The sequence below is a fragment of the Mytilus edulis genome, chromosome 9 (genome assembly GCF_963676685.1).
Source record: "Mytilus edulis chromosome 9, xbMytEdul2.2, whole genome shotgun sequence".
Lineage (NCBI taxonomy): Eukaryota > Metazoa > Mollusca > Bivalvia > Mytilida > Mytilidae > Mytilus > Mytilus edulis.
Genome location: NC_092352.1, coordinates 79,399,434 through 79,423,354, shown reverse-complemented (window position 1 = coordinate 79,423,354; position 23,921 = coordinate 79,399,434). Strand labels below are relative to the sequence as shown.

The following is a 23,921-nucleotide window of genomic DNA, read 5'->3' as shown; positions in this document are numbered from 1 at the left end:
TATCTCACACCAAACGATAAGCTATAAAGGGCCCCAAAAATAGTGTAAAACCACTCAAACGGGGAAACCAACGTTCTAATCAATATACAAAAAACGAGAAACACCTATGAACCACATCATCAAACGACAACTACGGAACATCCGATTCCTGATTTGAAAGCTTATATTTAAGTAACACACAATAGATAATGCCAATTAAGTTTTTTACAAAATCCCATAAAGCCACAAAAAATGTTATCTGTCAAGTTTATTAAATATTATAGGATATTACAAAAAGAGGACAAAACATCAAAGGTTAAAAAATTTACAAAGAAAAGGAAAAGGAACACTTTAACACTATAGTAAGATGACAATTCAAACAACGTCAGTATTTAGAATCTATACTTTAAGACTATCCTGTATTATGTTTAAATTGGAAACGGAATATTTATCAGCAAGGTTTTGGTATTTTCAGATGATTTTTTATGTCAAAAAAAAGGACATGACATTCTAGTTTATCAACTTTCTGATGAGATACTGGTGTTGTTTTATGAATGGTCTACAAAAAAATAATAACAAAAATGTGTCCATAGTACACGGATGCATCACTCGCACTATCATTTTCTATGTTCAATGGACCGTAAACGTTGGATAAAAATCTAATTTGGAATTAAAATCAGAAAGATCATATCATAGGGACATGTGTATTAAGTTTCAAGTTGATTGTACATCAACTTCCTCAAAAACTACATTGAACAAAAACTTTAACCTGAAACGGGACAGACGGACGGACGGACGAACGAACGAACGAACAGTCTGACCCACAGACCAGAGAACATGAAGCCCCTCTACTATAGTAGGTGGGGCATAAAAATAGATATCAAATACAATAGATAACAAATACAATAATAAAAATGTATTGAAATAAAATTAAAGAAAGGATAACAATTAAAATAATAATAATAGTTAACAAAAACAATAACAGAAAAAAATCTACACACAAAATATTAATGCTCATGTGAACATTGAAGTGTTAGTGGTCTTGTTGTAGCGTATTTGATCTAAGCAACACGCACATGAAGCTTAAGGTTTGACTCCGGACCGGTTGCTTAATCTGCTACGAATCGCGACACTCCGGTTTAACTTCGCACACAGACTGACCAGTTCATAGTTAGACTATTATGTTTCAGAAGGGTGACAAGTCATCGTTCAGACTGTTTCATTGTGAACTAGCTATATATAGCTTATTCAAATTCTGGTTCAGCATGTACGTCTAGTACAAGTTCATACATGTATCTCAAGAAAATATTTGGCCTCAGTGTTATAATACAGTTGTTTCCCGACTTTTATAAATTAGAAAAAAAATATGTCATTTTACATTCACCAGTTTCTGACAGTCATCTCAGAGTTCTGCATTGAAAACAAACTAAAATGTAAACCTTTGATCTCGAAAAATAATTTTTCATTTAAAACAAAATATGAAATGTAAATAAAAATAAGAATATATAAAATGTCTAGCTGCTCAGATACTTTTGACTTATAACTTAGTCAAGCGAGATAATAAATATCAATATAGGTTATAATCGTTCGTGCTATGAAATATTTACATGAATTTATGACATTTATGCACAAATGACTTTTTCCAACTCAGTTCTTTCTAGGTTAAGAAAAAAAAACATTATTTTTTTCAACAGAAAAGAATTGTTATTCTTTTTCATTTTGAATTTTTATATATCTTTGTATATACATATACAGCATATTTTATTATATCATTATTTTGTTCACAAGCTATCATATTTATTAGAAACTCAAAGTAAGGACATGAAATGACATGCGACAATTGTCTTAAACTTTTAACTGTACCTATTTTTCAGTTTCCTGTTTGCAAATGTAATTCAGATTTAAAATACGAAATACATGTAGAAAATGTTTTAAAGGAACACTTTTCAGATCATCATCAACAATTATATAGGCTTTGAACTCCACGTAGTTATAAACACCTCAACTCACTGATCTTTCTGGTGGAAGACATTTAAGTTTAATTTTTGTGTTAGCCTTTTCTAAACTTAAATTGTAGTCAATTTTCGGCTGCAGTATATATGTTACAGGGAATTTGTAAAATCAGGGATTTTGTAAAATCACTGGACTAATCAGTGATTGTGTAAAATCACTAACAGTTTCAGTGGTTTTGTAAAATCCCTGAAATTGTTAGGGATTTTACAAAATCACTGAAAATAGAGGTAGGGATTTTGTAAAATCCCTGATTACTATAAAGTATAACATGCTATAAGAAATGTGTTTTTCTTAATATAAAGATAGACCAAATGAATGATCACTAATGATAATGACTAAAAGGCATATTAATGGGTATTTAGACCACTCTGAATTTGCTTATTTTTGCTAGATAAGTTTGGGTGACATCCCTACCACCATAGGCTATTGATATGTGAATTTTCTTAACTATGCTGTACGTGAGTGATGTCTTCAAGACATACATTATATTTTTAAAACATCTTCATCTGATGAATATCGTTTTTAACAATTTTTTCTAATCTCCACATTGAAGAACTTCATTTTTTCACATAAATAAAGCCGTTAGTTTTCTCGTTTGAATTGTTTTACATTGTCTTATCGGGGCATATTATAGCTGACTATGCGGTATGGGCTTTGTTCATTGTTGAAGGCCGTACGGTGACCTATAGTTGTTAATGTCTGTGTCATTTTGGTCTTGTGGATAGTTGTCTCATTGGCAATCATACCACATCTTCTTTTTTATATTCATACCTTCAACCATATCAACAAAATATTTACTTTATTTGGATTAAAAGAGTTGAGAAATTTTAAAAACTTATTCAAAGTTATACCACTTTGTGATAGAATACATGTGTCTGATAAATGACCAAAGTACTAGGTAAAACTTTGTTTATTTTTGCTTGGTTAGATTAATTTACCTATTCATAAACATGCAAGTACAAAACAAAGTATTATTACCAATATTTTCTGTTGTCTTTTTTTATTATCATTTTGTGAATATAAATGTTATTTTGTAGGCAGCAAATTAATAATACTACACTTATTTACTTTTTCATTGCAGCAATACGATGCTCTTGATCTGATATGCATGTTATATTTGCCACTGGATCACATACCCTAACCCACTCAATTTCTTATACCTTACACGTGTGTTTTTTTTTTTCTCTAATGACAGCAATCAACCTAATGTTCAGTTTTTATATTTGATTTAAAAAAATGATATAATTGGTTTTATTTTCTACAGTAATTATACAGAAAAACTATAATAAACAGTAACTTTCTTTCAAATACGGTAGTGATAAGAGCTTGTTTTGTCTTCTTTCTGTGTCTCATTGACAAAATATTCCATATTTTCCCTGGTTTCATATGTTGCACTTTAATTTTATCTCAATTATTTGAAGTAACTTTTGTGTGTATGTTTGCTCTTGATTTCAAGAAATTTGTGCCTGAGCCATTGTTCTACAGTATGTCAGTTGTTTTGTGCATGAAAACCGCTCACTTAATATTAAAATAAAGACTAGATTAACCTCAAACTTGTTGAGCGTCTTTTTTCACAGAAATTCTTAATAAAAATGAATGAATGTATTTTACAAATTCCCTGAATTTAATCAGTGAATCTGTAAAAAAGATCTTAATTATTTCAGGGATTTTGTAAAATCACTAGTCAAAATCAGGGATTTTATAAAATCACTAATCAGTTCAGTGATTTTATAAAATCACTAATCAGTTCAGTGATTTTACAAATTCCCTGAAATTTCAGTGATTTTACAAAATCACTGATTTCACAAATTCCCTGTAACATATATATTATATTATAAAAATGTCAGACAAATGTCAGCTATTTTGCATATGGAAAACCTCGTCCTTCCCGTTTCTCAGTTAGCATTATACATGATGATTCTGAACAAAAGGCGCTTGCGTACAGATTATCTGTGAACCTTGCAGTTAAAACAAACATATCAGTAACACGGACAGTATGCAATCGGGAACGGATTATTGACAAGATTGGTGGGATACCATGTCATAAACACTAACACGACCATTGGCTACCTCACTATACATTAAATGGTTCTCAAGATCATAAGCCATGTAATCTGGTTGTTCAATTTGTTTTTGGTCAACCATTTCAACCAGTTTTACGTCATATTTTTCATTATCTGATGTGTTCTTTGTGCAAATTAGTTTATAAATCATTGAAGCCTTGCGACTTGCTAAAAGCAAGGTACTTGTATTGTTTTGTGTACTGTGGAGTACAACCAAGCTTCTTGGACTTGGTACTTTTGCACGCCATTTGATATCCCCGCTAAAATCAAGGCAATAAACAGTCTTTCTCCCGATAGCTGCAACATAAACTTCTTTCTTAATCATATCAAGTTGTAATCTGAAAGTATTTCCAGTGAAATATCCAAATTCCCAGTTATTGTTTGGAATAACATGCCTAGTCCCGCCAGTATGATCTAATATAACGATACGACCGTCTTTGCCTTCATTAACCTCTACGACAAAAGAGTTGTTATGATAAGCAATTTGAAATGGCTTGCCTATATCCTTCAAATTAAATTCATCATGCTTTTTAACATCTAACAGTTTAATGTCATAGAATATTATTTTCTTCTCGTATGCGAAGGTTACTGCGACTCTATTTCTTGCAATCCCCGTCATACCTCTAGGTTCCATATTCAGATCTTTAGTAAATATTTGGTTTTTGTCTGAAAAGATCTTTAGTTGTCTTGCTTTACAGTCAGCCAATACAAATTGTCCTGATTCAAGGAATGCAATTCCACGTATTCGAGTCTCTGATTTGTTGCTTGATATAGGTACATTATATTTTTTACGCAATACCTCCGATTTGTATTCGCTTTTAGTGATTACAACAGTTTCTATAACTATAGGTTCCGTTATAATCAATTGTTTTACCAAGTTGCTGTCGTGTGAATGTCCACAATCATGTACACAGTCTGAGCAAAATACATTTTCACATTCTCTGCATACCATATTTGGATACTTTTCTGTGCAGCTGTAACATTTAGTTTTATTTTCACTTTGTAATTGCTTTGTTTGGATGACGTGGTGATCTTTGAATTCCATGTGATTGTGAGCACATGTTTCGCAGTAGAATCCTTGACAATCGCAACAAAATGCAAAAGCGGTTTCCTTTTCACATAGTTTACACGTACTGAACCTTGGTTTATTATCCGTGGATATATCTGAGACTGAAAAGAACAATGTTTTCAAATTAATGAAACAACTATTGTAAAGAACAACAACTTCTTTTTGCTGTCATATAAATCGTTATTGGGTTTAGATGAATTTTAAAAAATGGAGTGACTGTTTGACTGATAGGCCAAACGTTTGTTGAGTAGATTATAAAATGTTTTTTTTTTTATCCAAATGTAACATGGCTATCATGAACATAATAAACAAAACAGACAAAACTCAATTTTGTGAGACAAAATACAATTTTTTGTCAATTTTGTGAGACAAAATACAATTTTTTGTCAATTTTGTGAGACAAAATTCAATTTTTTGTCAATTTTGTCTCACAAAAGTCAATTTTGTCTCACAAAAGTCAATTTTGTCTCACAAAAGTCAATTATGTTTCACAAAAGTCAATTTTGTTTCACAAAAGTCAATTTTGATTCACAAAAGTCAATTTTGTCTCACAAAAGTCAATTTTGTCTCACAAAAGTCAATTTTGTCTCACAAAAGTCAATTTTATAGCGACAAAATTCAATTTTGTGACGACAAAATTGACTTTTGTGACGACATAATTAAATTTTTTGACGACGAAATTGACTTTTGTGAGACAAAATTGACTTTAGAGAGACAAAATTGACTTTTTTGAGACAAAATTCAATTTTGTGAGACAAAATTCAATTTTGTGAGACAAAATTCAATTTTGTCCGAATTTTGTCAATTTTGTGACACAAAATTCAATTTTGTCAATTTTGTCTCACAAAAGTCAATTTTGTGTCACAAAAGTCAATTTTGTGTCACAAAAGTCAATTTTGTGTCACAAAAGTCAATTATGTTTCACAAAAGTCAATTTTGTCGCACAAAAGTCAATTTTGTCTCACAAAAGTCAATTTTGTCTCACAAAAGTCAATTTTATATCGACAAAATTCAATTTTGTGACGACAAAATTGACTTTTGTGACGACATTATTAAATTTTTTGACGACGAAATTGACTTTTGTGAGACAAAACTGACTTTAGTGAGACAAAATTTACTTTTTTGAGACAAAATTCAATTTTGTGCGAATTTTCTCAATTTTGTGAGACAAAATTCAATTTTGTCAATTTTGTCTCACAAAAGTCAATTTTGTCTCACAAAAGTCAATTTTGTCTCACAAAAGTCAATTTTGTGTCACAAAAGTCGATTTTTGCAAATTTGTTCACAGAATCCAAACTAAACTATTTTGCATACAAAATTGACTTTTGTCGCCCAATTTTCAAATTAGGTAACAAAAGTAAAGTCTGTGTTACAAAAATGAATTTTGTCATGACAAAAGTAACTTTTGTCCACTGAAAGATAATTTTGTATGACAAAATTTTAAATTTGTAGTATGCTACAAATTTTGTTAAGCTGAACTCATTTTTGTTGAACAAAACTCACTGTTGTCCGTACAAAATTGAATTTTGAGTACAAAATCACAAGAGTCCCATTCGGCGCCCCGTAATATTTATGGAAAAGACCGGAAGATATTTTCTTTTAATTGTTTCGACACTTCCACACCCAAAATTGCACTTATTTTGTGTGTTTTTTTACATACCGGTCCCAATTAAGCTCTGCTGTTCATCCGTACGGTCTCCTCTTCCGGTAAACCTTTGTACGACTGAAATAAATATTAAGATAGGGTGATTTGAAAACACAATCACATACAAATTTAAGTTTCTGAGTGATAGACATCTTTAAAATCTTCACCAAATTATTCCATATATATAACGATTTGCTTACACGTCCAGAAAACTTATTTTCAACTGGATGGCACATCCTAATGTTATTCATTGTAGTAGGCCGTACACGGCGACTTAAGGTTCATGTGGACCCTATGGCTAAAATGGCCGTATTTTCACCTCAAAATTTACTCTGAGTACAGGCAAACTTGTGCATCTGGAAAAGTTTTAAGGCATAGCGTGCCCTAGATAAATAGAATTCAAATGCATTGTATGAATTAGAAAATTCATAACTTAACTGGATTTTGCCGTACACTTTTTTTCGTCTCTGCAGAAGGTGATAAAATTAACAAACAGTTGAGTTTACCTTGAAATGGTCCACTCAGGTACACAGTTTAAATAACCAATTATTGTCAGGTATCTATTGTCCATCTAATATCCATGTCAATTAAAAATGCTCACTTTAATTTTTACATGTGGGGAAGTTCTCAAACCTGTTTCCCAACTTAGTTTATTTTGGCACCTTCTGGAGGAATGAAAAAAAGTGCATGGCAAAATCCTGGTAAGTTTTTATTTTTCTAAAACATAAAACATACTTAAAATTCATTTATCTAGGGCATGCTATGCCTTAATTGTTTTACAGATGCGCAGCTTTGTCTGTACTCAGAGTAACTTTTGAGGTGAAAATACGGCCATTTTAGCCATAGGGTCCACATGAACCTTAAGGTTTATGACCCCATTCTATAGCTATGTGACTTACAAAATTTTCAAACTGCAATAGTATCAAAACAGTAAATATAATGAATAGTAGAGATAGGCCATGTTGTTGATATACCAAGAGGAACCGTCCTGCAAAGCTTTACTTTTTATTGTTTCGTTGCATTATATAGATAAATGGGATCTTGTGGCAAATAAATCCAAGATGTTTGTAGAAAATCCACAGTCTTTCCCCTTTTACTCTCATATTTGACAATTCGGTGCTTGATAAATAGAGGATTATTGCATGCAGTGCTAGCAATGATTTCCTTAAGGTTCATCATAACCTTTTGTCTAAAATGGCCGTATTTACACCCCAAATTTTACTCTGAGTACAGACTAACCTATACACCTGCAACAGTTTTAAGGGATGGCAGGAACTAGATATATAAATTTTAAATGCATTTTATGTTTCAGAAAATTATAAACTTTTCTAGATTTTGCTATCCATTTTTTTTCGTTCCTGCAGAAGGTGCAAAAATTAACTAAGTAGTGAAAACGATTGAGAAGCTCCCCTCATATAATCAATGTTGTGAGTAGTATTGATTTAAATGGACAATAGATGGACAATAGACACCTGTAAACAATAGGTGATTTAACAGGTTTAAACTGTGTAACTGAGTGGACCGTATCAAATGAAACTCGGGTGTTTGTTTATTTTGCTATCTTCTGCAGACTGGAAAAAAATGAACATCAAAATCCAGGTAAGTTTTTAATTTTCTGAAACGTAGACTTCATATAACTTTTATATATCTAGTTCCTGCCATGCCTTAAAACTTTCCTGGATGTACCAGTTTGTCTGTACTCATAGTAATTTTGGAGGTGTAAACACGGCCATATTTTTCAATTCTATATGAAGAACCTTAAAACATATACATTTAGATATTGGTTGAAACAAATATAAACATGGACAAATTCAAGTACACCCTCTAGGGTGCGCTCGACTTTAGTGACTCAGCACAAGGTTTTTTGGAATTTAAAGGTTGTTATGGACTGTTTGTAAAAACAAAACCACTAGCACAGCATAGAAAAATAAGTGAGTAATTTATTTTTAAAATTTTATAACTAAAATTTCTGTATTGAAGTCTGTTGATTTTCTACAAAAATCTTGGTTTTATTTGCCACAAAATCCCCCTTTTCTATTAAATGCAATTAAACAATAAAAAAAATAAAGCTTTGCATGAAGTTTCCCCATGGTATATGTACAGAATGGCCTATCTCTATTATTCATTATCATTCCTCTTTTGATACTATTTTATTTTTAAAATTTCGTAATTCACTTGGCTACAGAAGGGGTCATAAACCTAGTTGTTAATTTTTAATTTGTATCATTTGGTCTGTTGTGGACATTTGAATGTCTCATTGACAATCATACCAATTCTTCCCTTTTTTATATTCTTGAAAAACAAGATGCGTTCAGGAAAAGAAAAAAAGTTTTTTGGAGATTTACGCCACTTTTGATTCATTTGTATGCCTTTATCCATGTTAATTAATATCAGTCGAGCACACCTTGCTGAAGCGGAGTTCGAACTCGAATTGATTACTTATTATATTTTGATTTTGTCTTCTTCTTTAATTTTTGCCCTCAACGAGCGCTCAAAACAAGTTTAAACCTGCCACATCCTTTGATTGCCTGTCACAAGTCTGGAGACTATCATCCCCTGGGTTTCTAAAAAAAATGGTTTATGTGAACAACTTTAGGCCGTAGGTATCTCCTTTTATCTTCTTCACATATTTTGTTTCTTGACTATCTCTCATATGAATATATGTAAGTGCTTGTACATGTATTTGTATCTTCGTAATTTGACCTTAAGTTTAATGGTATACTTTTACAAATTGTGACTTCAATGGATAGTTGTCTCATTGGCATTCATACCACATCTACTTATGTTCTTATTGTTTTATATGTTGAATAATATCCTTCTAATACAAAAGAATGCATATAAAAAAACAGCTTTGGATAAAACAAGAATATATTATTTGGCCATACGTTAAAAAAAGCCATACTATTTTGGAACATCAATGTACACCGTGTACATACTGCCAATACTGAAAGATTAACTTTGGAACTATTGTTTATGAATTGAGAGGAAATTGTTTTACCTGTATAAAGACCGAGGCAATGTACATGCAAATAGATACATAGAAAGTAAAAGTGTATTTATTTGATATAAGGAGAAAACAGATTAATTTTGAGGGCAAAAAATAAAAGAAGAAGACAAAATCAAAATATTATAAGTAATGTAGCTACTGACTAAGCGACTCAAATAACATACAAACGGAGAATTTTAAGAAGAAAAAAACCAAAACAAACACACACACGCGACTAGCATAACATGAAAAATAGAACCCTAATTAAGAAAGGAAAACAAGCACACACGCATTAACTAATACATAATTAATTACCTTGCAATTGCTGTATTCTTCTAAATAATCTATTGTGTAAAGAAAACGCAGTGTCCATGGTCAGTACTAAAGCAGTTACGAGGGTACCAAATAAGAATGTAGCAATTACATAGTTCCAACAAATACAGGACCGGTCTAAATCTAAAAAAAAAGAATGTAACGTTTTCCATGTAATTGTAAATAGAATCTGTCAATATAACAGCAAACCAATTTTGTTTATTTGTCAGTGTTATAGCAATCAATGGCCATAACTCATGAACAAACAAAAAGTAAAAATTGGCAGCCAAAACCCACCTTTGCCTTTTGTTTTGTCATGAGTAGTAACATAATTTGATAAACGACCACAAACAGTATGAAAGTGTCCATTTCCCAAGCATCCAATGTTTATTTTAATTTGTAAAACTGGTTTATCTATTCTTTTGTTTATTTTTAGAAATAGCAATCAGGTTTGATAATTGAATTAATCTCCGAATACATTTTACAAACCATATTATCTTAGGAACATTCAGAAAAAGTTTGGTTACATTCGGTTAAATATTATTAGCAGTGGCGGATCCAGAAATTTTCATAAGTGGGGGCCCACTGACTGACCTAAGAGGGGTCCCGCTTCAGTCACGCTTCAGTGATTTCCTATATAAGCAACCAAATTTTTTCCCAAAAAGGGGGTGCCCGGGCCCCCTGCCCCCCCCCTAAATCCGCCTCTGGTTAGACAAAGACATGTCTCTGTTTCAGAAGAGAAGATTTGACAATAAAAAAAGTTTACGCCGACAGATGTGAAACGAAAATGGACACACAGTGATATTTTGTTGTGTCAGAGGTTTAATGGCTCACAAATTTAGTGAAATATATATAGGGACTGACCATATACACCATTGTCATTTGCGTTTCATTACTACTCTGTAGTAAACCTTTGTTACATATTTGTTTTTCGTTCATTTTTTTACATAGATAAGGCCGTTTGTTTTCTCGTTTGAATTGTTTTACATAGTCTTATCGGGGCCTTTTATAGCTGACTATGAGGTATGGGCTTTCCTCATTGTAGAAGGCCGTACGGTGACCTACAGTTGTTAATGTCTGTGTCATTTTGGTCTTTTGTGGATAGTTGTCTCATTGGCAATCATACCACATCTTTTTTTTTATACTTATTGAAAAATAAATATATTTTAAGAAAAATAAAACAGTAAGTGTCTTTATATTTTTTTGTTCAGCTTAACATAACATAATAAAGATTTACCTTGTTCGTGATGTGGATGACTATTGTTTGAGGTCAGATAGCTTGGAACATATACACTATCATCACCACGGTTTGTACCATGGTCACACGTCCAGAAACCTTCAGTGTCATTGTCAGGATTTTCAATGGTCACAATTGTTCTGTTTGAATCTAAGTACTGTACAGTATTTGGTGTTAAACATTCTCCCTTTTGTATCGGGTGTTCACCCTCCTGTGAAGGACGTATTGGTGCAAGACATTTTCCAACGATTTCTCCGTGTGGATTTTTTATGATTACATCAAAGCCTAGCAGGTCAACTTTACAGGTTAGAATAACTCTTCCTTTTCTATAGTTAGCCTTGAGCAAGACACCAATATCTTCTAATGGCATGCAGATACCTATTTCGGGATGTTAAGTTAAATAATTACATAGGTGACCTTCACATATTTTGATTCTTCTTTGTCTTCTACTAGAAACAGTCGTTTAAAAAGATAGATTACGACAAATGTCCTTCAAATCTACAAATCTAAACTGGCTTTTCAAATATAAAATATCCTTTGAAAAAATATGATAAACACAACGGATGCAACGTGTAGAGCAGAAAATGTCCTGTACCAAGTCAGAAATATGGCAGTTGTTATCAAATAGATCGTTTCTATGTGTAATGGTATTTATGTTTGTTGTACTTTGGTGTTACTGTTGTTCCTTTGTTATCCTCTTAAAGTTGATGTGATTACCTCGATTTTAGGTTTGTAACCCGGATTTGTTTTTTGTTTTTTTCTAAATCGATTAATGACTTTTGTACACGTACGGTATACTACTCTTGCCTTTATACCCTTTTGGAGCACACGGGAGCACCCGCTGAGCCCGTTTTTGTGGAGTACGTATGGCAAATTTGTTTTTTCATTAATCGATTTATGAATAACTACTGTAGCCTTATTTGCTATATCTTAAGTTTTCTAGGTTATGTTTTTTGCTTAGTTGCTTGTCCTTTTGTCTGGCAGTTTTGATCATTTCGCTTTTTTGAAAAATTGAATTCTTTGATTTTTAATTATCATATAGGAAAAGGATAAATACTAAAAAGGGATACATATTTCAAACACTAAATGGAAAAAAAATGAGACGAAACGAAATGAAATTTAACAAAACAAAACAAAGCAAAACAAAAACAATATTTTCTGCAAAACTAAATATAATATAATCAGGAGGCTAATAATAAAATACCATTGCATGACTGTAAAAGCAAAGGTAGCATCAGATGGAATAGAAAAGATAATGAGTCCCCTGTACTCGGTTCTAAAGACTGGTTTAAAATACCCAAATAATTATTATGTGTCGTAATATTGCAAGGTTAATGTAAAATAATTTAAGAACAGTAAATCAGTAACATTAAATCGAAAAAGGTTAAATTTGATTAGTACTGTAATATGTGTTGTGACTTCCTGGGAATAAATAATATTTTTCTTCACTATAAACAACAGTAACTATCTGTAGCTGGAAACAAATCAATTTTAAATTCCAAGAATGTCTACATTCGTATTCTTAAAAAAAACGGTCCATTTTGTAACAAAAGAACAGTACTTTTTGTTTGAATGTTTGTGTTTCGAAAAAAACAGGACATTGTAAAACGCTGATTTTTTAGTGAAATTAATGGAAATACTTTTTGGCATAAGCATGTATATATATATCGCATTTAGAATAAGAGGAACAGTCACGAATAAATCAATATTCTAACGAAATAGCAGTTTATCGATCTGATAGCATTTAGTATCACTCGATAATACAAAAGCTACGTTGTTTAAGATGCTTATTCATAACAATCAATGCAAACCAATGTAAATAGAAGATAATCAAGCAAAATACTCAGCCAAATAATATGTAAAAAGTGTGATTGTATTGAAGTGTTAGGTAAATATTCTAAGCCTAATACACAGGTTAAAAAAATATACTCATAATACCTTCAAATAATGTAAAATTTTACAAAATTATAATCATACATTTTTGTCCCTGTTAATGCAGCTTATAAAATATTTCAACAAAAATGCAATTTAGTAAAGAAGAAACATGTTGTCTTTGAACACTGTCATTTTCCTCCACATTCAACTTTTTGTAAAACAAATATCAGGCAGGGAATGAAATTGAACCACCGTTTAAAAAAAACCCAAGTGAATGCATTTTTATCTAAAGTAGTTGAAAAGTGAACATTACGTTTCCCAAAATGATAAGTAAATCCTTTAAATCTATAAATATTCTCTGATGTTTCCTTTTCTCTCATATCGTAGTGTTTAAACAATTACCGAAAAAAATCCCTTATAACGTTTCAACATGCAACTATATTTATTTATATTGTAATTCTAAACTTGCACAGTTTTATTGCTGTTATGAAGGTAAACATTTAAATAGTTTCATATTTCAAGTGTTAACCTGGTTGATCTTTTCATGTGGTTATATTTATTATTGAATTGACGATTGTTTATACAACTTGATATCCTTAAAATACAAATTGTAGACGTACGTACACCCTTCTTATTCTCACTTAAACGTTATATTGATTTGCATAGTCAAAAATAATCGATGAAAATTTTGAAAGCTGTTTACCTTTATGTATCTAGTACTTTTATTTTACTCAGTCACCACCCATTATTAATATAGCATGAACGGGTTAAGCACACAGAACTATCTTTGTTACATGGACACTCAATATTGTTGATAAGACTTGCAAATACATCTTTAAAACAAAATCTGGGAATGGTCAATGATGTCTTAGTTAAAACGCATAAAATTTTGGCAACCTCACACGTAAACTTGACGTAACTTTCATTTTCAATTGATCACTATTTAAGGCTTAAAATTGTCATGGGAACATTCGTTTATAAATAAATTTAAAAATCGTTCTTTTCTAGTGCAAGACAACTAATATTATTTGAATGAAATCATACTAATTAGAAAAATAAAACGAAAGTATTACCTATAATTGCAAAAACGACACACCAGTTTAGATGTCGGGACGCCATTATTGATCTGTTAGATACGTCATTAAATAAATATTTATTTTTGCGCAGTTGAATTGTTATAGAAGTCTTTTAAATGATCTTAAATTTACGTTGTGTTTATATTTCAGTTAATACAGGTGAATACAAACAATACAAAAAGTCATGTATTTAAATACATTGCACTCGTTTTACAATTTCAATCTAGATACAGATAGTCAAATAAAAGTATTTATATATTAATTGTTTGCAGGCACGTTTGTTCATTTTTTAATGTAAATCCTATTAATACATTAGATTTTATCCAACCTTTACACCATTACACCACATGAAAAATTAAAAACACACCATCAAGAAATAAGAATCCCCAAAGCATTCCTCCATAAAATATTGCAGAGATAATATTCTTCATATTTCATTAAAAAAAACTGTAATACCCCCCAAAAATGCCACAAGAACAGGTGATCTCATTGACGACATATTTGTTGAATTTGGAGCTCTAATAATAATAAAAGAAACCTTAGATTCACTTTCCTCCTCATCATATCAAATTTGGTCATTTTTTTTTGGTGCTTTTTAAAGAGTACTACCATGATAGTTCTCGAAGGTACCAGGATTATAATTTAACTTTATTTGACCTTTTTAACTTTTTTGGATTCGAGCGTCACTTCTGAGTCTTTTGTGGACGAAACGCGCGTCTGGCGTATATACCAAATTTAGTCCTGGTATCTATGATGAATTTATTTACAACCACTCGGTCGATGCCACTGCTGGTGGAGATTTATTTCCCCGAGGGTATCACCAGCCCAGTAGTCAGCACTTTTTATGCTGACATGACTTATCATTGATATGGTTATATTTATAAATTTACTGTTTACAAAATTTAGAATTTTTGAAATACTTAGGCTTTTCTACCTCAGGCGTAGATTACTTTAGCTAGATTTGGCAAAACTTTTAGGAATTTTGGTCCTCAATGCTCTTCAACTTCGTACTTTATTTGACTTTTTAACTTTTTTGGATTCGAGCGTCACTGATAAGTCTTTTGTAAACGAAACGGGCGTCTGATGTATATACACAATTTAGTCCTGGTATCTATGATGAGTTTATTTAATACGCCAGACGAGCGTTTCGTCTATATAAGACTCATCAGTGACGCCCATATCAAAATAGTTATAAAGCCAAACAAGTACAAAGTTGAAGAACCTTGAGGAGCCAAAAGTCAAAAGAGTTGTGCCAAATACGGTTAAGGAAATCTATTACTGGGATAAGAAAGGTATTTTGAAAAATTTAAAGTTGTCACAACAGGAAATACATTAAAATGACCATATACTGTAAACCAACTAATTTTCGCAAGCGATTTATTTTCGCGACTTTCGCGAGTGGAAAAATAACGCGAATATAAATCGCCGCGAATATGCAAAACTTCGATTTTCCCTTATCTATCTTTATTGGGACAATTTTAGAATCTAGAAATCAAATCGGTGCGAAATAGATTAGGAAAAACTAAACGCGAAATAAAGTAATCGCGAAAATAACTTGATCCATGTAAACTTGTCGCTCCTTTAAATAAACTTATTCTAAAAGGTTACCTATTCAACACTGTAATAAGATCATTGAATATTGTTTTTATTGGTATTAATATTGATTTTGTTATCAGTAAATTAAAAGCTAACTAAATATTACTAGTATGTAATATGCATATACATATTCATGGATCTACAATCTGTCGATACCTTTAACTTGGCATTGTACAAGGTCATGTTTTTCTCTGGCTGTTTATGACGTCTTTACACTAAATCCATTGGATGTGTACGGATTGATATTTTAGTCTTAGTTGCATGATTTTTTTATTAGTTGTTAGTGGCTTTGAACTAGCTGTCAGATAACTGCGAGTACTCTCAGATCTGTTCATTGTGTCTTTGTGTGTCGGCATGTATAAGTACCGGGCCACGTACACTTGTATTTTTGTTCATCTGATGAGTTAAGCCTTTTTCAACTGATTTTTATAGTTCGTTCTTATGTTGTACTGTTATACCACTGTCCTAGGTTAGGGGGAGGGTTGGGATCCCGCTAACATGTTTAACCCCGCCACATTATTTATGTATGTGCCTGTCCCAAGTCAGGAGCCTGCAAATCAGTGGTTGTCGTTTGTTTATGTGTAATATATTTGTTTTTCGTTGTCTTATCGGGGCCTTTTAAAGCTGACACCGCGGTATGGGCTTTGCTCATTGTTGAAGGCCGTACGGTGACCTATAGTTGTTAATGTCTGTGTCATTTTGGTCTTTTGTGGATAGTTGTCTCATTGGCAATCATACCACATCTTCTTTTTTTATATTGGTTTACAGTAATTGATATTCATATCAACACCGAGGTGCTTACTACTGGGCTTGTGATGCCCTCAGGGGCCAAATGTCCACCAGCAGTGACATCGACCCAGTGGTGTAAATAGTTATCAAAGTTACCAGGATTATAATTTAACACGCCAGACTCGCGTTTCGTCTACATAAGACTCACCAGTGACGCTCAGATCAAAATAGTTATAAAGCCAAACAAGTACAAAGTTGAAGAGCTTTGAGGAGTCAAAAGTCCAAAAAGTGCCAAATACGGCTAAGGAAATCTATTCCTGGGATAAGAAAATTATTGTAAAGTGATTAAGACAATAACACAACGTTGACTGCTGTATCACTATTTTTGACAATTTTACCTATAAAGTCTGTTTGATTTGTTCACACATCTTTGTCAATGTAATCGAATTTTATACGAATGTCAAACATGTGAAAGGTTAACCTAGCTATAAAACCGGATATTACCCACCATTTTCTATCAAGAAAATGCCTGTAGCAAATCAGGAATATGACACTTGATGTGCATTTGTTTGATGTACTTGAGCTTTTGATTTTCCATTTGATTAGAGACTCTCCGTTATGAGTTTTTCTTGGAGTTCAGTATTTTTATTTTTGATACCGCACATTTAAACCAAATTTACTATCTATCAATGACTTTATGGTATTGTAGTTACTAGTTTTTCTTGTTTTTCTTAAAATTAAATTTAACCCATTATTGCAATAATATTGTATTTTATTGTAAGTAATCTTTTCTGTAGCGAGGACAGCAACGTTTAAACGTATACACATAACAAAATCTGCTTGTATTTGATATAAGAGTGTGTTGGTGTTTTATTTCAAGTTTTTCATGATTTTGTTTCCAAATGTGAATAAGATCACTTTGAACTACTGAATCAACACCAAAAAATTATGGTGCATTTAGTTCACGGTCAGTCTATGTTTGGCGCAGATTGACTGGTTTATTAATAAAGCTTGGTTATATGTTTTATCATGGTATCTTGCCTGGAAGTATAGATACATCAATCAAAAGAAAGTAATAAAAAAGATTTCAGCCTATTCCTTGTCGCAAAATGATTGATTATTTAAAAAACCGTCTGCATTGCAATCATTAAGATTAACTATTTAAAGATTCACTGATTGTTTCGAACTTACCACTACCTTAAAGCTTTTACGGAAGAACTTCAGGATAGCAAGATGTCTAAATATAAACAGGTGAGTATATTCATGTAGTGCTGAATTTTTGTTAACTATTGTGTTATTTGTTGTGCATATTTGGTTTTAAGATAAATAAAGATTACAAATCGGAAACCTGTTTAAATATATTAAAGATACTATCGGAGTTAAGAATCCGTTTCATTCGTATATGCTACACGTTTAAAAATCTAGAAGTCATTAGTGGTTTTTCCTTAATTTAAGTAAAATAAATGAACAAATAAGGAAATGACCATTTAACATCAAAAGAGGGGGTATGTTTTTTTTCAACAAAAAATATTCTGATCCCTAATTTCATGAAGAAAACAATATTCTAGTCAAGCAGATAGGATTTGTATAAATTCTGAATGCAAAAGAGCGTCACTGATGAGTCTTATGTAGACGAAACGCGCGTCTGGCGTACTAAATTATAATCCTGGTACTTTTGATACTTATAGTGTTAAATTTTGATAAAAATTATCTGATTGATCGCATAGAAAAACTTAATTTGTCTGACTAAGACAAAAAACTATAACCCCCATTGTAGTTAAATGGTTGCTCCCTAAATAATAATGAAGTGTACATAGTTTTCTTTGGTAGTGTCGTGCCTTATTAGAGATAATTGATATTTGATACGACTGGCTTTGTTGCAATTTTGGTCTCAACTTGAAAAAAAGATATCTAATTTACAAGTAAGCATGTATACCTTATCTTTCAGTTCATCTTATAATTAGCAATAAACATCTCTTGAAAATGTAAATTTAGAACAAAAACGACGATTTAATACTCCAGTTGTGAACATTCCAATTCCATTCCAATGTGTGTATCAATGAAACATTGAGTTTTTAATTTAATTTTTTAGATATTTATGAATATATTAGATTGAAATTGAAACATATTTCATTTTCATTAAATCTAAACAAATTGTCAAGTTTTTCTACCTCTTAGCATTATTTCATATACATGTAATGTCACCAATTGATTGTGTCATATAAAAAATATCTCAACTGAAATATTTCTTGTCAAAGACTTAGGCATGCTAGGATTGCACCACTATGAAGCGTTATAAATTTGCAGAAAATTCACTTTTTTGAGAAATTCATCTACATTTATGTAACAAAAACGCCATTCATGACTCAATTGTTAAACGTCTCTATTCATAAAACAATTACATATTTTAACATATATCATAAAATAAATTTTAATCACATGATGGCGTTTATTTTTGTTAGATGTTTAGGGTAAACATTATCAGTTAGTTAACTAACTCCGTTATCGTGCTTAGTCGCATGGTTTGATCTATTGTAACGTTAATCATTAGAGGATGTCCGCCACTTTTGTTTTGATTTTTCTGGTTTTATCCATGTGCTGCCATTAAATATCCCCCCGCTAACCTCTACTTTTGTTTTCAGTTTAATTACATATAGTTTTAAAAGCTGTATTTGAAAATGCTATAAAATCCGTACTTTATCACAAATACTCATTACGTTCCAAATACCTTTTATTTGTATTGTCATGTTATGTTGTCATTTAAATTTTATATTTAACATTGCCTTCAAAGCGGAAGGTTTGGCATGCCACAAAACCAGGTTCAACCCACCATTTTTTTTCTTAAAATATCCTGTACCTACTCAGGAAAATGGCCATTCTTATAATATAGTTCGTTTCTGTATGTGTAACATTTTAATGTTGTGTTTCTATTATGTCGTTGTTGTCCTCTATATTTGATGCGTTTCTCCCAGTTTTAGTCTGTAACCCGGATTTATTTTTTCCTCAATCGATTTATGAGTTTCGAACAGCGGTATACTACTGTAGCCTTATTTATACAGTCTGAAATATGTCTATTAATTGTTTTTTTCTTTATCAATTGACATTGATGTGACCATTTTTACTATAATTGTTATTGGTATGATTGGCTAGGAGTTTCAGTTTTCCTACCGGATGTTGGTGATACAATCCGGGTACTCTTGCTTCCGTTACAGTTAAAATTACTCGCCATGAAAAAGCTTTACAATGAGCGCTACTCTGTTTCAAAATAACAAGTTTAACAAAAACCTTTTCTTAAATGAAATTAAATTAAATAAAGGACTTAAAAAAAAAGAAATAAATAAAAATAAAAATACATTGGCCGTTTATTTGGTTTAAAAAAACTAAGATTTTATAAAATTTTCTAATTTTATGGCTTTTGAACTAAATAAAATAAAAATTTTGAAAAGAAAAGTAGGGGCTTCCGGATTTTTTTTCCCTGAATGGCAATACATAAATAAGTTCAGAGAACTTCATAAATATGGCCAAAAAAAATCGAAACTTCCGTAAGAGTGTTTGAATGGATCTAATCACCAATCAAGCATTCAAAGAAAAAAATCAATCAATTAATCAATCAAATACTCAAATTGGTGGAGACTTTCTATAATACACCGATTTAAGGACATGTCAAATATAGTAAATAACCGACATTTTCAACAAACATATTACATGCGTACGGAGTTATAGTAAATAAAATCAACAGTCAAATATAGAAGATAACGCGGTACACCAATTGCTCAAAACATATGGAACAGAACACTGAATAATTCTATTGCAGAGTAGAGATAAGATAACGAATGTAGAACGTACGTTCTGTTCAAGAGATGTGTATATGTTTAACGTGTTCAGTAGGGAAATACGATATGTATTTTTTTTTGGCTGGTGTACCAAATAATGAGATTTGTAATATTAATGATTTTGTTTCCCGGTAGACACTAGGTAAAATTTACCACTGGTGATATTTAATGTGTAGTTGGTATACCTGTTTGTTAGACAACTGAAAGCATGTGTAACGTATGACATTATTTGTGTGCATTCGTGTCACTTGAATGAATGAACGAATATGTGCCACTTCAATGAATGCATGTATACCAATTGTAATTGTGTCTTTTTGTGTTTTATTTTTCTTTGCAAGATGAACACTTTGGTATTCAATTTGTTCACATCTTGACATTTCTAATTTTTATTGTAAAAATAAACCGTAATGGTTGTACTTGTAGCGCTTTTTTTCTACGGTAGAATTGATACCTTTACTCTCGACGTTTAAAAGACAGAAATTCAAGTACAAATTAACTGATGTAACTAATACCCTATTCAAATGAGATCAATTATTGATTAATGTTACATTTTTATTTACAGCTATACATGGTTCGTCTGACAGTGGTATTAATTTCGCAAAGTAAATGCGTAATTCAGTTCTTACTTGGACAGATACAAGGGCAGATACCAGGGCAGATACCAGGGCAGATTCCTAGGCAGATAATACCTCGACAGGTAATAACGAGAGAAGGTCTAGAGGAAGAAGAACAACGAGTATTTCTTATAGATAGAACTGCAGGTAATCTTATTTTAATTTGGTTCAAATAGAAAATAGTAAACCTGAAATATCAATGTCAATAAAAATATCAATGATATAACAGTTATTTTTTCCCTAGATAACAGTAAAGTAGTTTGAGCTTTAATTACACCGATTGTGACATTTTTATGAGTTTGAATTCGCATGCAGGCATATTCTGTCGAAACACCCCTTTTGACTTCATGTGATGCCATTAGTTTTTATATTTTACATTGACGGACGTGTATATTCTTAATTCGACACACCTTAAATTTATTCACATGTATTTGGTACAAATAAAGGCAACAGTAGTATACCGCTGTTCAAATTCAGAAAACCCAACTTAATACATATCATTTTTATTAATCAAGTATGCTTACATGATTTTTTAAAAAATATACTCACTTCATTACAATCATTATAAAATTGTGAAAATGCAGTATATTACTTATTTTCCATTTCAAACAAGTTATAAATGATTTACGTATTCGCTATCATGAAAATAGTTTTTGCTAAGGAACTTACCTTTAAAGAAGGAAATATAAAACATAATTCGAGTAAAAACTTATATGAAATACTGGCTCGTGCATATCTGAAACACAAAAGATTAACCAATATTTAAGGATGATAATTTTTAAAAACATTAAAATAGAAGCTTTAGCGGAAAAAAAAATAAAAAATGAATTAAGGAATTTACCTAAAAAATTATTCGCTTCGAATAATGAATAAATATCATACAACATATCCTAAAAATGTTTTAATGTAAAAAAAGATAAAAGGAACTCTAAATTCTTATCAAATACACAACTGTTCTGCTATTCCCTTAGATATTGTAGACGTCAAACAAGCCCATTTGAGCAATGTGAAATAGAAACATTACTGGTTTGCGTCAAAAAGACAAGGAGCAACTATGGATCATTTATTATTCACTGGATTTCCGTGGTAAAGGAAAAATCGAATTAAAAAACTTAACAAACCGAAAACTTTGCATATGCTTGTAAACAGGCTTTGGCAACGCCCTGAAATCAAAAATCCATGGAAATAGTTTTTTTTTCAAAACGCCACAAAAAAGAAAAAAAAGAAGTCAACAGTTACAAAAGAAAATCTTTTAGTTTAAGAAACAAATGTCGTTAGGAATACTTGTAGTACCGATACGTGAAGAACTACGTTATTGTTTATCCTGCTTCTCGATTGTCATGGTTGTAAAGGCATACGATGATTGCATTATTTGTGTTGTAGCATTGATTTATGTTATAAATGTAAATGCTACATCTTGTACTTAAATTCTAGGTGAAATGTATCAGGACACCAGGAGCCTACCTATTCATACCAATTAACGCAGAAGTTAACGCTGTCTTTGAAAAGCTCAATTACCGTAAGTTATTAGTAAAGTAATGATCTATTTTTAAATAGTATCTAAAAACAAAAGCAAATATATTTGGAAAGACAGCTCTTTAAGTTAGTAAAATTGTAAGTTTTAAATATCTATCAGTTTAACAACATGTATCTCGATTTTTATTCCAAGTTTTATTGCCATAAAGAGTGAGATATCACGGACTTTCTGCTGAAGTATCTCTTAATGAGTTTTTCCTTTGAAAACGTTGGAGCACTTTAGAAAAACTGTAAATGAATTAAGAATTCGTGAACATTTCAGTCCCTTCAAAACGATAAAAGAAGTTGTGACTGGAAAAATTTACTCGGAGCCCATTAAAAGTATACCAAAAGTTCTGAAGTCCCTTATTGTCGAGGCTGTGACTTTTGTCGCAGAAAGCTCAAAATAGGATTAGTGATCCTGCAGCGGCGGCTTCGGCGTTAACTTATTTCTTAAAAGCATTTTCATGTTTCAGTGACTACTTGAAAAAAGTTAAGACTCTTTTGTAATATTAATTTCTCTCTTACTTTAAGATATACGATAACTAAATTTTGTATGTGTGCAAGGTACCGTTAGACAGTTTTCACTTGGCCTCGACCTCATGTAATGGATCAGTGAATAGGTTAAGTAGTTATCAAAGGTATCAGGATTATCATTTAGTACGCCAGACGCGCGTTTCGTCTACATGAGACTCATCAGTGACGCTCATATCAAAATAAGTTTTGGTGGTCAAGTCCATATTTCAGATACTGTAAGTGATAGGTCTACTATATTAAGTGTATGTAATGATTGTAGGTGTACCTGTCCAACTGGTAGGTGTCATTTGACCTTGAACTCATTTTCATGATACATTGGTCAAAGTTAAGTTTTTGAGTTTTGGTCTTTTTTCTAATACTGCATGCAATGATTCAACTGTATTTGGTGTAAGTAAATATTTGATGATGTACATATCTGTCTCACAGGTTTTAGTTGACCTTGACATCATTTTCAAGGTTAATTGCTCATTGTCTAGTTTTTGTGTTCTGTTTTTCTTAAACTATAAGCAAGGGGCCAACTATATTTGTTGTGTGGAGATACTGTATAAAGCTGTACATGTCTGCTTAGCATGGTTCATCTGACCTTGATCTCATTTTAATGGTTCTCTGGTCAATGGTTATTGTATTAAATGCTTGTAGATTTTAATTACCTTCCTACATGTCATATGATACTATTCATATTTCAATTCTTCTCAGCGAAAAACAATGACCTATGGACTGGTGGATATAGTCCTGACGATAATGGAAATTATGGATTTGCCGTCATCAATAGTCCTTTTTCCTATCCAAATGTTTCATTTGGTGAGAGTAAGTTTTACCTTCTAAGACAATTAAGTAAAATA

The 23,921-nt window shown here is 31.5% G+C and overlaps 1 protein-coding gene across 1 annotated transcript; it reads right to left on the bottom strand.

Moving 5' to 3' along the window:
• Positions 1-232: 232 nt before the first annotated feature.
• LOC139489138 (uncharacterized) lies at positions 233-14,320 on the bottom strand. The gene is made up of 5 exons (XM_071275275.1): positions 14,253-14,320; positions 11,305-11,682; positions 10,071-10,211; positions 6,785-6,847; positions 233-5,225 (listed from the first exon to the last, which is right to left on the bottom strand). The coding sequence occupies exons 1-5, from the start codon at positions 14,296-14,298 to the stop codon at positions 4,006-4,008; spliced, it is 1,848 nt and encodes a 615-aa protein (XP_071131376.1). The 5' UTR covers positions 14,299-14,320; the 3' UTR covers positions 233-4,005.
• Between the last annotated feature and the right edge of the window lie 9,601 nt (positions 14,321-23,921).

What these genes read in the sequence shown, in the direction of transcription:
- LOC139489138 (XM_071275275.1), bottom strand. Translation starts at nt 14,298, where the DNA reads ATGGCGTCCCGACATCTAAACTGGTGTGTCGTTTTTGCAATTATAG. An exon ending in TGTCGTTTTTGCAATTATAG is followed by an intron (nt 11,683 to 14,252) that starts GTAATACTTTCG and finishes ATCCCGAAATAG; the next exon opens with GTATCTGCATGCCATTAGAA. An exon ending in GCAGAGCTTAATTGGGACCG is followed by an intron (nt 5,226 to 6,784) that starts GTATGTAAAAAA and finishes TGTTCTTTTCAG; the next exon opens with TCTCAGATATATCCACGGAT.